This window comes from Canis lupus, chromosome 8 (assembly GCF_011100685.1).
Source record: "Canis lupus familiaris isolate Mischka breed German Shepherd chromosome 8, alternate assembly UU_Cfam_GSD_1.0, whole genome shotgun sequence".
NCBI classification, from domain to species: Eukaryota; Metazoa; Chordata; class Mammalia; order Carnivora; family Canidae; genus Canis; species Canis lupus.
In genome coordinates, this window is record NC_049229.1 from 49,042,019 (window position 1) to 49,059,958 (window position 17,940).

Below are 17,940 nucleotides of genomic sequence, written 5' to 3' on the forward strand. Positions count from 1 at the left end.
TCATATGAATATATTCGTTCATATGAATATGAATTCATATATCACAATTTGTTTATCCATTCAACTGTTGTGGAACATTTGGGTTGTGTCCGGTTTGAGACTGTTATGAAAAAAGCTGCTAGGAACATTCATGTATAAGTCACTATGTGAATATATGATTTCATTTCTCTTAGATAAGTACCTAGGAGTAGAATAGGAGGATCATCTGATGTGGGGAAAGTATAGTACCATTTTACATTTTACCAAGAGCATATGAGAGTTCTAGTTGCTCCTCATCTTTGTCAACACTTGGTATTGTCAGGTTTTTTAATTTTAGGTATTCCAGTGGGTGTGAGTATATCTCTGTAGTTTTAATTTGCTTTTCTCTAATGGATAATGATATTAGGCATTCATGTGCTATTGGCTATTTGTGTATCTTCTTTTTTTTATTTTAAATTTAGGATTTTTATTTTTTTGTTATTGTGTTCTAAAGGACTCTATTTTTTTTTTTAACCTGTAAAGAACTCTTGATACAAGGTTTTTCTCAGATATTTATATTGTGAATATTTTCTCCAAGTCTGTGGCTAGCTTTTTCATTTCTTTTTAAGATTTTATTTATTTGAGAGGGAGAAAAGAATGAGCACATGCACTCACAAGTGGGGGGAGGGGCAGAAGAGGAAAGAGGCTGGGGAGGAGACTCCCCTGTGAATGCAGAGCCTTACTCACAGCAGAGCTTGATCCCAGGACCCCAAGACCATGACCTGAAGTTGGACGCTTAATGGACTGAGCCACCCAGGCACCCCAGGTGTTTTTTCATTTCTATAACAGTGACTTTTAAAGAAGTTTTAAATTTCAATGAAGTCCAATTGACCAAACATCAAAAAGATTTATGCATTTTGTGTTTCCTATCTAAGAAATTTTTGCCAATCCCAACGTCATAAAGTTTTTTCTTTTATCTTTTCTTCTAAAAGTTTTACAACTTTAGCTTTTATGTTTAAGTCTGAGATAGTATTGATTTAATTTTTGTGTATGGTGTGAGGCAGGGTTGAGGCTCATTTCTTTTCATATGATGTACATTTATTTTGCACCATTTGTTGAAATTACCCTATTGGATTATCTTTGTTGAAAATTAGTTCAAATGTATGTGTGAGTCTATCTTTGGGCTTTATTTAGTTTCACTGATAAATCTGTCTCAATTACTGTAGCTTTATACTAAGTCTTAAAATTAGGTAATATGAGTCTTCCAACTTTTTTTTCTTTAAGTATTTTAGCTATTTGGTGTCCTTTGTATTTCCTAAGACATTTTAGAATTTCCTTATCAATTTACACAGAAGTCTGCTGGCGTTTGATTGGGATTGCATTGAATATATAGATTAATTTTGGGACAGTGGACATTTTAACAGTATTGAATTTTCCAATCCATGAATACGATCTCTCTCTCCATTTATTTAAGTTGCCTTTTTTAAATGACTTTTTATGTATTTTAATTCCAGTTAGTTAACATACAGTGTTACATTGGTTTCAGGTGTATAATATGGTGATTCAACAGTTCCATACACCACCCGGTGTTCATTACGACAAGTGCACTTATTTATGTCTTCTTTAATTTTTCTTAGCAACGTTTTATAATTTTCACTGTAAAGGTCTTGAATGTGTTTTTTTTTTTTTATTCATCACTTAGTATTTCATGCTTTTGAATGGTATTATAAATGTTATTTTTTAAACAGCTTGTTATAAACTTTATATATTTAAAGTGTATAATTTGGTAAGTTTTAACATAGGTATATGTCTGTGAAACTACCACACAGTCAACATAATGAACAGATCCATAATCTCCAAAAGTTTTCTTGTGCCTCTTTGTAATTCCTCTCTCCTGCACCTCCCAACCCTTCCTTTCCTGTCCCTGTCCCCAGACAGCTATGATCTGCTTTCTGTTAAAAAGTTTAATCTGCATTTCATAGCATTGCATATAATAAAATTCAACAGGTTCTCTTATTTGTTGGGTCTTTTTTTACTTGGCAAAATTGTTTTTGGATTTTAGATACATACTGTATCATGTATCAGTGGTTTAATTCCTTTTTCTATTATAGGCATATGCCAGAATTTGCTTATTCATCTGTTGATGGACATTTTGGTAATTTCTAGTTTTTGGTTATTATAAATAAAGCTTCTTTGAACATTTATATACAAAGTTTTGTATGGACATGCGCTTTCATTTCTCTTGGGTAAATACCTGCTTGTAGAATGACTGGATCATATTGTTGTATATGTTTAACTTTTTAAGAAATTGCCACACAGTTTTCTAGAGTGGTTGTACCATTTTACATTCCTATAATAAGTGTGTGAGAGTTCTAATTCTTCCACATCTTCACCAACAATTGATATAGTCAATTTAATTTTAGCTCCTTAGGGGGTCTGTAGTGAAATTACATACAGTTTAATTTACATTTCCCTAATGACTATGTTGAGCATCTTTTCATGTGCTTATTTGCTGTTTGTGTGTCTTTGATGATCAAATATTTTGCCCATTTTTAAATGAGGTTATTTGTTTTCTTGTAATTAAGTTGTGAGAGTTTTTTGTATATTTTGGATATTCCTTTTTTCCTAGCACTTGAAAAATGTTCTTCCATTATCTTTTGGCTTGCATTTTTCTGACAAGAAGCATACGATAATTCTTATTTTTATTTTTCTGTGCATAATGTCTTTTCTTCCTTAGCTTGCTTTTAAGATTTCTTTATGACTCATTTTCAACACTTTATGATATGTTTATGACATATGTTTATGACAGTTTACCTTGGTGTCATTTTCTTCATGTTTCTTCTACTTGGGATTTGTTGAGTTTCTTGGTATGTGAGCTTATAGTTTTCATAAAATTTAGAAAACTTTTGGCCATTTTTTTCTATTTCCATCCTCTCCTTTTTCCTTTTGGGACTCTGGTTACATATTAAATTGGTTGATACTACAGGTCTGGCCTGATAATTTTTTTTAGACTCTTTTTATTTCTTTATTTTGGATAGTTTTCTGGTCCTCTATTTCTAAATTCATTCATCTTTTTGCCTACAATGTCAATTTTCTATTAATTCCATCCAGTGAAATGTTCATTTTCAGATACTTTATTTTCCAACTTTAGAATTCCACTGTTTCTCTTTATATCTTCTTTTTGTTTTTTTCCCATTATTATCATGATTTTTTAGATTCTTGCACATATAATACTTATAGTCATTGTTTTAAAATTTTTGTTATTCTGTTTTCTCTGTCATTTCTGAGTCTGTTTCCTCTTGTTTCTATTTTTTTCTTCACATGTATAGTGATTTTTAAAAATTTGGATGCTGGACATTATAAATATGTTGCTGAGTGGGTTTTATTGTCTTTAAATGCTTTTGAAGGTTTTTTTGGTCTGACGGTTACTTGTAGATCAGGCTACGCTTTTTCAGGCTCATTTAAAAACATTTTTAAAAATTCAGTGTAATTAACATCAGTTTTATTAGTTTCAGGTGTACAATGTAGTGATTCAACAATTCTGTACATCACTCAGTTCATTTAAAGACATTTATGGTTTGTCTAGGGTAGCTTTGTGTTTAGATCTAGGGAAGTTTTACTATTAAAGACTATTTGGAGATATCTGTTAAATGAGCTCCATATTCAATGAGATTTCTCCATTCTGGCTGGTGGGAATCAATCAATTTATAGCTCTTGATGAATTCTGGAAAGTATTCAGCTTACACTTTCTCTTTAACATTCGCTCTTTGCCCAGCCTTGTGGACATTTACCCTATGCCTGAGCAGGTTTGTATTTATCCAAAGACTCAGAGTCCCTTGTGATGCTTTTTCTCTGATTACAGTAAGGTTGAGAATTTTTGTGCTTATTTATAGGTAACACATTTCTCTTCCTCTGGTGATTGGCTTTTGACCTAGTTGGGGTATTAGTGGTTCTAAGTATAGAGCTAGAACTTAGAGGAATAAAAGAAAATACCCATTTTATGTTTGTTTGTTTTTGTTTTGAAAATCATGCTGTTCATAGAGAAATCTTCCTTTCATCTTACAGAATATTCTATCAATGTAGATAGACCTAGGAACAAAGACCTAGGAACACAACAAAAAGGTATTACGTGGATTTTCTTTTTTTTTTTTTTTTTAATTTTTATTTATTTATGATAGTCACACAGAGAGAGAGAGACAGAGACACAGGCAGAGGGAGAAGCAGGCTCCATGCACCGGGAGCCCGACGTGGGATTCGATCCCGGGTCTCCAGGATCGTGCCCTGGGCCAAAGGCAGGCGCCAAACCACTGCGCCATCCAGGGATCCCTTGCGTGGATTTTCTTTTGATATGTTTTGGAGAATTTAAATATTTACAATTGCTAGAAAACATATCTTTTAATTAATGAGAATAGAAACCTCTACTCTTGAGTATTTCAAGAGGCAGTACCTTAATTTAAGTTCCTTTTCTAAGGAACCATTTACAGGTAATATTGGAGTCTCTTACCAAGTCCAGTAAATGGTTGGTTTGGTTTTACTTGTTGGGTTCTGAACCAATGGAGAAATGAGACAAAGACTAAGAGAGATTGAGACCAAAATATCTCCTTCTTTACTGATAAAGTCTAGATTGGGACACTTGATTATATCTGTCTACAAGCAAACACACTTTTGGTTGAACTTCTGATATGGGCAGATTTACATGCTCATTTGTAGGCAAGGTTAGACTAAGCTATGTGGAAAGAGCACCTGACCCTCTAGGACCAGCAGAGGGGTTATACCTCCTAAGGGGAGATTGTCTCCCAAGAGAAAAAAGGAAGCTGCTCGTTGATGCGTTTCTGTTTATTCTTCCTAAATTACATAATGTGGTAAGTCACTCCATTTCTCCTGGGGTCTCTGAGAAAAGAGGCAGAGCAAGACCAAGAATATTAAACTAATTGACCTGCCTTCATATAGAGTAGGGAAGATGTATTTATCTACTAACAAATATGCCTTTTTACTGCAATGTACATATTATCAGCTAATGTCTAGCACTATGCTTTGGAATATAAAACCAATATTAGATGGGATTATGCCCATAGTGGGATTATGGAGAAATTATTTATACATATAATAAAAATATCACATTTGTATGGCTCTTCGTAATTATAATGTACTTCATGCATTAGAGTTACTAGTGGGATTATGAGAGAAAATAGTGGGATTATGGAGAAATTATTTATACATATAATAAAAATATCACATTTGTATGGCTCTTCATAATTATAATGTACTTCATGCACATTATTCTTATTCCCATTTTAATGATATGGAAAGTACTGGCTCAGTAAGGTAATATGACTTGTCCATGACCACACAGGGGGAATTGATTCAGGTATTTTGACTCTGGATCGGACTTTTTTCCTCCTCTATCATGATGCTTTCCAAGAAGGAAAGATTTCCTCTATAAGAGTGTATGACAGGTCCCTCCTCGGGCATTAGTAAAGGCTAATGTAGTTCAGATAAGAGCGCTTCTCTAGTCTTGGAGTCATCAGATCAGGTAATGCTTTGTACAGCACAATGGACTTGAGCTGCTTCTTGAAATGTAGATCATGGCTAAGTGGAGAGGGTATGAGGAGGTATCCAGACCAAGGCAAAAGGATCAGTGGGAAGTGTGGTGTCGGATGATTTTTCAGAGGGCTTGTCTGGCTGTAAGGCGGGATCACTGTTGAGGAACTGTCAGGAGAAAGTATAAAAGAATTGGTGGTATAGCTTATTCAACTTTTGAAGGCTTGGAAGAGAAAGAGTATGCCTCCTATGTAAGCATCAAGGAGCTCTTGAGAAAAAGCATGATTGAAAACATCTTCTGTCTACTTTTTCATGCCCTTTATGCGTCTCCCCATTCCCAGCTTCATTTGATCTCTTAGTTATATTTGATTTTTGATGGTGCCTTTGTTTTTACCTTCCAGTTTTATTTTCTGAATTTAGTGTGTCACTTTTCATTAATCTAAGAAATCCCACCATTTCGTTCTTTTTGCATTCTAAATTAGCTCCTCCATTTATTGTTTTCATTTTATTTTGTCTCTGGTATTTTGTCTCTGGTATTTCATTTATTTTGTCTCTGGTATTTTATAATTTTAATTTAAGCAACTTTATCTTCCTTTGCCACTGTAGAGAACCATGCATTTCTTTAGAAACCGTATTTAAGTAACTGTCACTTCTGTGCTTGATTCATGGCTTTATTTCCATATATTCTCCTTTCAGCCAAATGTAAGAAATAGCCAGTTTCATTCTTTGTCTTTCAGGTCCTACCTCGAACACAAGACCTCCATGAACTATATGCTGGCAACACGTCTCTTCCAGGACAGGTGGGGATTTGCCAATCTTAAAAATTTGCTAATCTTGTAAGATCACTAGATTATGTGATAAGGAGAAAGTATATACAAAAGAAAGAAAGAGGCTTTATTAAAAAGAATATATATCTTTCATGAAATCTCTGATAGAAAGGGCCTTGCAGAAAACACAATATAATACCTCAATGTTCCTGAGTTCATTAATTCCCAGCACTTAGTAGTGTTTTCAGAGGCCACAAATTAAACCATAAAGATTTTTTTTTTGCTGCTACTCACATTTTATTTTTTCTATTTTTAAAAAGATTTTTATTTATTTATTCATGAGAGACACAGAGAGAGAGGCAGAGACATAGGCAGAGGAAGAAGCAGGCTCCATGCAGGGAGCCCAATGTGGGACTCGATCCCACGACTCCAGGATCATGCCCTGATCCAAAGGCAGATGCTCAACCACTGAGCCACCCAGGTGTCCCAAACCATAAAGATCTTCAAACAATCTTAACAGATGCCCTAAACTTTATCCTTCAAGTAAAGAAAAACCTGTACTTGGTGCCTTTTTACGTTAGACACAGTTTTAACAGACACAATCATCTGTTTTTCTAGGCTAGAAGAAATTAGAATGATCAGATTAGGAAAGGAAGAACAGGGTGGTAATTCACAAAATAAATACACTAGGAATTGTAAAAAATGAAACTATTGAGATTTCAGTGCAAGGGAAGATAGGGTGAAGTGATGGAAAGTGGACATTGGAATTCAGTTAGCACAGCAATCAGGCACTACTTAGTCCCACATAGTTTTGTTGCCCCTAAGCTGTAATTGTCTTGACCTATAGTTTAGTAATCACTATCAAAATGAGGAACCTTAGTTATTTAGGGAAATTTATATTATTTTCAGGGTATATGTGCTTTTTTTGTAGAATGCTTAAAACAGATACTCAGATTTTAGCCATTTCTTACAATTTCATGACCTATTATCAGGAAAGATATGGGATTTGCCATTTCCCTCTTACATTTGTAGTTATAACCATTGGTGAAGTAATTAATTACACTGCATAGCTTCTAGTGAAAGAGACCTTCAGATTCACTTAGAAGACATAGAAGCTCAGTTTTCTCTATATAACCTGTTTTTTTTCTCTCCTCCCTTACCAGCCTTTTACAGGCCTCCTTTATCTTTAGAGTTCAGGTATTTTACCAAGATCTGTTCTAGTGGGTTACTTTTCATTCTTTTGGTTTTGCAGTGGGTGAGTCGTTTCAGTCTGAAGATTTAAGTCTTCCATCTGTGGGAAATATTCCCCTTATACTCTCCTTCCTCTCCTTTTGGAACTTCTGTTAGATGAATTTTGGATCTTTTGCTATATGGTCCATGTTGTTTGTTTTCTACTTTTTTTTTTTTTTTAATCTCATTGTTTCTTAGCTTTAAATTCTAGGAGGTTTGAACTTTTTCTTCTAAAATTTTAAATTGATCTGCAGCCCTCTCTATTGTGTTATTCTGTACCAGCATAGGAGAGGGTTGTTCAGTTTACCTTTTTAACTTTGTTAAGTATGTTTTTAATATCCAAGAACTATTTTTGATTTCTGACAGGGTTTAGACTTTATGGCTATAATATTAAAATGTTTTCAGTACTATTTCCCATGTGGCAGGCAGGTTCCCCCACAGCACCACGTAATTACCCCATTTGCACCTGAGAATTCAGCTCAGTTCTGACACTATCTGCCCAGAGATTAGCATCTGATTCCATAGTTTAATGGTTCAGTCCTACAGGACTGTCATTCCCCACTTTCTCTGCCTTTACCTGACTTTGGACACCAGTTACAAGGCCACATTGTCACTTGTGCTTCTGACTGACCAGCTACAGGTTGGGGTTTTGAACAACCTGCTCCTTGGGCTTTAATTCAGACACCAGTTGCAAGTCCAGGTGGTTACCTGTACTTCTGACTGTCTGGCTGTAAATCAGAGGTTCCTACAACTCTCTCCTTCCTTCCTTCCATTTGATTAATTTGCTAGAGTGGCTCACAAAACTCCCAAGAAACGTTTCACTTTCTAGATCACTGGTTTATTATAAAAGGATATAATTCAGGAATAGTGAGTTGGAAGAGACACGTAGGGCAAGGTATGGGGAGAGGGTGCAGAGCTTCCGTGCCCTCTCCAGCATGCCAGTCTCTCCCAGATCTCCACATGTTCACCAGGCTGGAAGCTCTCCTTTTGCGTTTTTATGGAGGCATCATTACATAGGCACCATTGGTTAAATCATTGGCCATTGGTGATTGAACTCCCATCTCCAGGCCCACTCCATTTCCTAGAGGTCAGCGGGGTGTGTGTGGGGTGAGGAATTGAAAGGTCCAACCCTCTGATCACATGGTCAGTTCCTCTGGTCATCAGTCTGCATCCTGACAGTGATCCAGGGCATTCCCAAAGCTACTGCATTGTCATAACCAAAGACACATTCACCGTGCTCATCACTTAGGAAGTTCCAGAGGTTTTAGGTCCTCTTTGTGAGAGGTGGGGGCTGAAGACCAAATACGTATTTCTTTAAATTCCTTTTTATTCCCCGCAAGATATATTTATTTGTTTTAGAGAGTGTGCATGGGTGGGGAGGGGCAGGTGGGAGGGAGAGAGAGAATTTCAAGCAGACTCCTTGTGGAACCCAGAGCCCTACTCCGGACTCTGTCTCATGTGAGATCATGACCTGAGCCAAAATCAAGAGTCAGATGCTCAACCGACTCAGCCACCCAGGTGCCCCCCAAATATATATTTCTTGCTATAAATCACAGTATCATAAATGTTTTTTCACATCTCTTTGACTGTTTTAGTTTGTTGAAAGTTCCTTTCTGTTTCTTGCATTATATTTAATTCTTCTAGATTAGTTCTATTCATTTCATTCTTGCTGGTTTATATTACTATGTTTCCTCATATATTTGGTGATCTTTGATTGTCATTTTTATAAGTAATGGACCATTTGCTGAGGATAGGTAATTTGCATGATTTTTCTCACAGGCTGTGACAATCTGGACTGACATGGACTTATGTTTGAGGCTCAATCTTTCGGTCCTTGGGCTTCCCCTGAGGGAGAAGGAAGTGGAACAGGCAATTTGGGAACTATCACCAAAATTAGGAAGCATTCTCTTAGGGCGAGTGTAACAACAAGGAGATTTGAGATGTAGTAATATGTGTTTCTTTATTAACAATTCAATAAACAAGACCATCAGCAGGTCTAATAATCATGAAAGCATGATACATGTTGCCAAGATTTGGAGATAACCTGTAACATCTCTAAAGTAATATGAAAAAAAGGTATTATTATTTTTTGGTAATAAGATCATATGAACACTGCTGCAGAGAATTTCCTACATGTATATGAAGGAAATGCTAAATTTCATTTGGAAGATTATTTTTTTTTCCATCCACATTGGTATACTCCCTGAATTCTTTCTTCAGGCCCCAGGAACAACTGATTATAAAGCGTTCTAAAAACATGAATTTCCATGTTTAGTAAAGAAAGACCCTTATGATTTACTCTTGTTTACCTTTTTAGCCTAATCTCTACTTTTCCACATCAACCCATGGCCAACTTCTCTGTGTCAGCTTGGTCTTTCATGCCTCCTCCTTCTTGCATACTTGCCATCCCAAGGAATAGCCTTCAGTCCATCCCTAAATTCTACTGGCTCTGTCCTTCATCCTCTTACCCAGCCCTTCTGATCCCTTAGACTGATTCAGATTCCTGCATTGTATACTAATTGCTTATTTACGTACAAGCCTGTCTACTATACAAGTTGGCTTTTGAGAGTAGTATTTTGTTATGTTCATCCTTGTCTTTGTCAGTATCTAGAATGTACCAGATGGTAGGCATACACACACACAAACATGCACTGAAAAAATGAAATTGTATTTGTTGCAAGCCCTAACATCTTCTATTAAGTTTGTTCTCTTCAATCTGTATTGTTTTTCCTCTCAAAAATCCTGTTGTATTATTGCCAGAATTAGTTTTAAACTAATTTCCTAATTGGTTTTTTTTTTTTTTTTTTTTTTTGAGGTTAATTTTGTCTGCCTTTCTTGCCCTCTCCCACTCATCCCCCAACCTGCCACCCTGCCTGGCAAATAGTATCTTACCTACTATCTTACAGTATGATGGTAATTTTAACCCTGGCTACGTATTAGTAACACTTGGAGATTTTATAAACCCTTTTTATGCCCTGGCCCCATCCCCAGGCTGAAGCATATTGGTACTTCTTAAAAACTGCCTGTGATTGTAATGTGAAACCATGATTGCATATTACTGGAACAAACTATTATCTGATGCAAAAGGTAAAAATCATCTTGAGACTTTCTGATGGTAAGGTGACAATATTAGGACATTGGCATGAGTAGAAGACACGGGAAACACAAAGCATTTTGTTGAAGACCTACTCTTTGCTTGATTTTCTGTAAATAGAAAATCTTGATATTGATGGCATCTATCTCTTTTTATAACATTTTTGAAATTTTTAAATGACAAATTTTAAATGATAAAGTTTTAAAATGGAGAACAGATTAAAGGGATCCAGGGGTTAGGTGAGAGGTGTGTGGTTATAAAAGAATGACACAAAGGATCCTTATGGTCGTGGAATTATTCAGTATCTTGTCTGTGTTGATATATACTTGAATCTACACAATAATAAAAGTGTACTAAGCTAAATATACACATTCACAAATGAATACAAGTAAAACTGAGGAAATGAAATAAAGAGTGTGTGTGTTAAATGAAAGGAAATTGAATGAGGAAAAAATTTCAAAAGAAAAACAAAAGCTATTTTAAACATAAATGGCATTCACTTCCTGTGGTGAGAACCCAACTCTACTCTAGTTCAGACACTATGGAGAACATCTCTTTTTTTTTTTTTTTAAGGGATTTTTTTTAACTGTGAAAAATCTATTTCTCCTGAGCATCCTTTTTGAACCCCATGAGAACTGAGATTGATTTCCTTTAGTGAAAGTGTAAAGAAGAGCACTGGAGTCTGAGACCTAGCCCTGGGGTTCACATTTGAGCTCACTGAGCTCCTGCCTTGAGCATGTCACAAAAGGATCTTATCCTATTGTTTGTTTGTTTTTTTTTTAATAAATGGGCCTAATCATAACCTCCTTCGCATGGTGGTTGTAAAGAATAAGTATGATTTGATTTGTGACTAATAGACAATGCAAGTAGTTTTTATGCTTCTTTTCTGGAATTCATCTGTCGTTTCCCCTTTGTTTTTTTATTGCTCTTCCCACATGCTTTGGGGATTCTGTTCTTTTCTCAGTACATCTCTCTGATTCTCCCCAAAGCTGCCTTCCCTGGCATAGTTCCATGTTATCAGGAGTGTGTGTGTGCACGTATGAACTCAGGACAGAATATCTGAGCAGTCCTCTAACCCAGTTGTCCTTTCTACTTCTGTAGGGGAAACCCAAGAAGAAGCTTATTGACAGGAAGAACACGGTAACTGATTTTTACAAGTTGAGAAATTCTTTCCATGTGCACAGTGTGTGACCATGCAGAGGCTAAGCATGATATTTTGTGTAACCATTTTTTGGTTTGGCTCAGCTTGAATAGTAACATAAAAGTTTCTATTGAAACACTATTCCAGGGCAACTTTTTACAAACTAAAATTGGGATTTACTTTTTTATAACTATAGGTATATCATTTCAACTGATACTAATAGTGTTCTTATTTGGCTATGTAAGAGACACTAGAGTATAAATGAGATTTTAAAACTACTGTCATGTTAGAGTCAAATGAGTACAGATGAGATTTTAAAAGTTCTGTCATGTTAAAGTCAAAGAGTGGTTATGGTTGGCCTTGATATCCCTAGGGCATTTAACTCTGTGCCTTAGGGGACTGAGCAGAACTGCTTCCAGTTTGTCACAGAACTGAAAGTATGCAGAATACCTGTCACTCTTCATTCTGGTGGAGAGAAAGATCTTAGAGGAAGGGCTGGGGTGACCTTGCTCAATTGAAGACTACAACCCCAACAAAAATTCTTAAACCACCCCTGGTTTGAAACCTTAAATATATCCCCCTTTATCCTGTGCCTCTTTAGAAAACAAAATGGCAACAGTAAGAAAGAGACATCCTATATCAGGCTTTTAGTTTTACATTTAAGGATTAACAAAGATAAACCTAGTTTCTGATCAAAACCCCTTGAAGCATAAATCTAATTTTTCTTTAAAGAAAGAAAACGTGATTGCCATTTAATTACGGGAAAACTGGGGGAAGTCCAGTTTGTAACTTGCTTCCAAATGAAAGTCACAGTTATTTATAAGTTTCCTCCAATTTTTAGTCTAAGAATATGCTTCCTAGAGTATATCACTATTAACTTGACAATTAGAAAAAAAATGAAACAAAAGAAAAAACTTAAATGATAAGAATATTTAAATGTCAGTGAGTTCTGGCCTTCATTTTTGGCACTCATTTTATATAACCATCAAGAAATTTTTGGTGGCATAAAGGTATAAGCAAATGAAAGTTAGCATATGACAGACCGTGCGCTATTGGCATGAAATACATCCTAATACACTGAAAAAGATTACAATCATAAACAATATGGTCTTTGACCACAGTAGAATTAGAAAGCAGTTATAGAAAAATCTCCCAGTATTTGGAAATTCATACATTTCAAAGTAATCCATGGATCAAGGAAGGAATCATGAGGGAAATTGGAAAGTATTTTAACTGAATAATAATAAAAATGTAACATTAAAATGTGTGGGATGCAGCTAAAGGAGTGTTTGGGGAGAAATTTATAGCTTTTGAAATGCTTATGTTAGAAAACAAGACTAAATCACTGATCTAATGTTCCATTTTATGAAACTAGATAAAGAAGAGTAACCCAATATAAATAGAAGAAAGGAAATAGTAAAGGGGAGGAATCAATTAAATAAGAGACAAACAATAAAGAAAGCCAATAAAATCTAAAATTGTCCCCTGATAAGATAGCAGAATTGATAAACTCTTACATAGACTGAACTAGTAAAAAAACAGAACACTAGTGACCAATATCAGATAGGAAAGAGGGAAATAATTTATAGATCCTACAGACATAAAAAGGACGTTCAAGGAATATATTTTTTTAAAGAGATTTTATTTATTTATTCATGAGAGACACACACAGAGAGAGGCAGAGACACAGGCAGAGGGAGAAGCAGGCTCCATCCATGCAGGGGGCCCAACGTGGGACTCCATCCTGGATCTCTAGGATTAGGCCCTGGGCTGAAGGCGGCACTAGACCACTGAGCCACCCGGGCTGCCCGCAATATTATGAACAACCTTATCCCAGTACTTTGACAACCCAGATGAAATGTCTGAGTTCCTTGGGAGGGAACGCTTAGCAAAACAGACACAAACTGAAATGAAAATTGTGAATAACCCTATATCCAGAATATTGGATTTGTAATCAAAAACCTTTCCACAAAGAAAATCCCAGGCCTAGTAGTTTCCCTGGTGAATGCTTTTCAAGCTTCTGAGGAAGAGCAGGACTAATCTTACATGAACTCTTTCAAAAATGTAGGAAGGGACACTTACCCATTCATTTTATGATGTCAGCATTGACTATGACATCCAAACCTGACAAAGACATTTTTAAAAAAGAAGAAAATTATTATCTTCATGAACACAGACACAATTTCTTCAAAGAGCATTAGCACATTAATCCACCAGTGTAAAGAAAAAGGGAAATACATATGACTAAGGGAGGTTTTTCTTAGTAGTACAAAGTTGGTTTAGCATTTGAAAATTAGTCAATATAATTAACCATATATAAAGGAGAAAAACAGATGATCATTTCATTATATGCAAAAAAAAAAAAAAGCATCTGATGAAAATCAACACATTTATGAGAAAAAGCAAATCAGGAACAGAAGAGAATTTCTTCATCTGTAAAGGACTTCTATGAAAAATCTGTTGCTAATATCCTACTTAATGGCAAAAATAATCCTTCTATTATTAGTAATATGGCAAGATGTCCACGTTTGCCATTTGCATTCACTTTATAGTAGAGATCGTCTCAAGCGGTACAATAAAGCAAGGGGTTGAGAGGAGGGGAGAAAAGGCATATAGATTGGAAAGGAAGAAAACAAATGTCTTTAGTCTTAGATGACATGATCTGGTTAATAGGAAATCCTAAAGCCTCTACAGAATAGTTACAAGAACACATAAGTGCATTTAGCAAGGATACAAGGTCAATAGACTAAAATCTATGGTATTTTAATATACTAGCAGTAAATAATTTACAAATGAAATTTAAAATTTTGTTTATGGTAGCATTTAAAAATATGAAATTCTCAGGGACAAATAAATACTACAAACTATGTTCATTACCTATACAGTAAAAGTTTACTAATTAATATTACTGAAAGAAATGAAGCCCCAAGTAAGTGGGGAGATATGTGCATGGATTAGAAAATTTAATATTGCAAAAAACTGTCCATTCACTCCAAGTTGATCTAAAGATCTGGTGCAATCCCAATCATTATTCTAGTAGATTTGTTGGTAGAAATTGACTGTATTTTTTTCACCACCAGCGGAAACTGATGTAAAAAAATTTTTTTTTAACGTGGAAATACAAAGGACTTAGAATATCTAAAGTAATCTTGAAAAAGACAGGGTACCTGACTTAAAGAAATACTTTAATACTATAATAAGCAAAACTGTGGCAGGTTGGTCAGTGGAATAGAATAGAGGCCAGAAATACGTCTATATTTATATGGTCATTTGACTTTAATCAAAGAGCCCAAAGTCCATTGGGGAAAGGAAACTTTTTTTTTTGGGGGGGGGGAGATGATTATACTTAAGCTATTGCAAATGTTTATTGTTCTTTTTGATTTTTTGTTTTTGTTTTTAGAGAGAGCAGGGGCAGGGGAGGGGTGAAGGAGGGGCAGAGGGAGAGAGAGAATATTAAGCAGGCTCCAAGCCCAGCATGGAGCCCAACACTGAGCTGAATCTCACGACCCTGAGATCATGACCTGAGCTGAAATCAAGAGTCAGAGGCTCAATCAGTTGAGCCATCAAGGCGCCCTGAAAGGAAACTCTTTTTAACAAATAGGGCTGGAACTGAATATTGTGCTTTTAAAAATGAACCTCAACCTCTATCTCTCAGAAAAATTAGAGATGATTCATAGTCATAAACATAAAAGCTTAAAAGCTATTATTATAAAACTTCTTGAGGAAAATCTAGGAAAATATCTCTGTGACTTTAGGCTTGACAAAAGTTTTTAGACATGACACAGAAAGCAATACCCAAAAAGGAAAAAATAATAAGCTAGATTTCCTCAAAATTAAAAACTTTTGCCTATCATCACATACTGTTAGGAAAGGGACTAAGCAAGCCATGGACTAAGTCAAGATATTCATCAAAGGACTGGTATCTAGGAAATATAATGAACTCCTACAACTGAATAATTAGAAGACAATTGATCAACCCTTTTACAAATAGGTGAAATATTTGAACAGATACTACCAAGAGATGGTGTGTGAGTAGCCAATATACTGTTGAAAATGTACTTAACAACACTAGTTATCAGAGAATTGCAAATTAAAATCATGAAATACCCTCTCTAAATAAACATCCAGCAGAATAGCTAAAATTATATCATCGTGCTGTACTCTTTAAATACCGTATCATTTTATTTGTAAGTTACAGCTCAGTAAAGCTGGGGAAAAAAACAGAAATGACCAATAGCATCAGATGGTGAGGGTATGGAGCTAATGGAACTCTGATAAGTTGTCATTGGCAACATAAACTTGTACAAGTACTTTAGAAGGAGTGTGCCAGTTTGTTAGCCTCAAAAGCTCCATGCTGATATCTCTACCCAGAAGGAATGAAAAACATAACCACAAAACGACTTGTACAAAAATGTTCAAAGCAGCCTTAATCATAATATTCCAAAACCGGAAACAACCTGGCGGGCGGGGGTGGGGGGGTCCAATAACCGGAAAGTAGGTGAACTGTGGATTATTCACAGAGTGGGCTAATCCTCAGCAATAAAAAGGCATACATATGGGTACATACAACATGGATGAATCTCAAAAACATGCAGAATGAAAGGAGACTTAGAACAGTTCATGCTGTATAATTCCATTTTTATGAAGTTCTAGAACAGACCAATATGTGATGAAAAAATTAAGACAGTAGTCCTCTTTAGGAATGTGAAGGAGGAATTGACTGGGAAGGGGCATAAGAACTTTCTGAGGAGGTAGTAACTTTAGAGTTCAGATTATATAGTTCTAGGTGTTTGTCAAAACTCATCAGTGGGGGCAGCCTGGGTGGCTCAGCGGTTTAGCGCCGCCTTCAGTCCAGAGCCTGATCCTGAAGACCCGGAATTGAGTCCCACATCAGGCTCCCTGCATGGAGCCTGTTTCTCCCTCTGCCTGTGTCTCTGCCTCTCTCTCTCTCTCTCTCTCTCTCTCTCTCTCATAAATAAAATCTTTAAAACAAAACCTCATCAATGGGCACTTAATATTTGTGTATTATTGTATGTAGTGTTTAGCTCACCAAAAATCAAACCAAACCAAACAAAAACAAAAAACCCAAACACCAAAAGCCCTATAAAACAAATACTCAATTCTAGGGATTCAACAATATGCATGTTAAAGCATTTAGGGACAAAGTGTACTGACATCTGGTGTAACTTTGAAATGCTTTAAAAATTAGATGGATTTATGGATGCATAGAAGAAGGAATGGGTGGATATATGTGCTGAAAAAATATAGCAATATATTCATTGTAGAAACTAGGCTATGGGTACATGGATGTCTGCTATACAATTTTGAGAACTTTTCTGTTTAAATATTTTGATAATAAAATGAGGTAGATATCACTAAAAGGTATTGCAACTTATAGGAAATTTTATTCAAAAATATTTATGGTTTGTCAGCTGTGTGGTGACCACTGGATCAGCATCTCTCTGATCCAGTGGTCGACAAGACAAGCATGGTCCTTACCTTCATAGAACCATAATTCTGTTTATCAGATTCATACTTTCTCCATCATTCCCTACCTATATCCCTTGTACTACTAGAATTTATTGCTCTATTCAGGGTTTCTCAGAAGTTCACAATTATTAGAGGAAGTTTCTCCAAAGTCCACAATCATTAGAGGAAGACAACCCATGAGAGACTCCTAACTCTGGGAAATAAACAAAGGACTGTGGAAGAGGAGGTGGTTAGGGTTATGGGGTAACTGGGTAATAGGCATTAAGGAGGGCACATGATGAGATGAGCACTGGGTGTTATATGCTGGCAAATTGAATATAAATAAAATATAAAAAATTTAAAAGTTCACAATTGTTATTTTAAGATGTTAGATTTGTTTCTTTTTTATTTAATTGGTTAAAAAAATATTTTCACAACTGTGTGTGTGGGGTGCAGTGTTCAGTTGTTGGGACTATGGTAAGCTGGGTTTGAACTATTTTTAAAGTTTATTAATTTGCTTCTGGTTCCTGCTCCCATGTGTCAGGACCATTCCTATTCTTGGCCCAATTTCCTGCTCTAGAGAGAGTTTCTAGAAGATTTACTGTCCAGTTTATCTACTCAGAAATCCCTAAAACTCCTACAAAGATCAAAAGACAGCCTTTCCATTATTGTCAGAGATTGAAAACTCCTAGTGAAATGAGGATGATTCCTTCACCTCAAAGGAATATGCTTTGAGTTCT

General features: G+C 35.6%; 1 protein-coding gene across 29 annotated transcripts in view; it reads left to right on the top strand.

The window, feature by feature from the left end:
• Positions 1 to 17,940, top strand: part of TTLL5 (tubulin tyrosine ligase like 5) — a 269,103-nt gene that overhangs the window by 75,548 nt on the left and 175,615 nt on the right. For 25 of the 29 annotated variants that reach the window (XR_005363557.1, XR_005363556.1, XR_005363558.1 and 22 more), the window contains 2 exons: positions 6,237 to 6,299; positions 11,692 to 11,730. The exons of 1 other annotated variant lie outside the window; for it this stretch is intronic. Coding sequence is in view for 22 of the 28 variants with exons in the window: in XM_038545325.1 (XP_038401253.1) it covers positions 6,237 to 6,299; positions 11,692 to 11,730 (102 nt within the window). In the remaining 6 variants the exon portion in view is untranslated. The remainder of the gene's footprint in view (positions 1 to 6,236; positions 6,300 to 11,691; positions 11,731 to 17,940) is intronic. 3 more of the 29 variants (XM_038545320.1, XM_038545311.1, XM_038545314.1) reach the window with 1 other exon arrangement.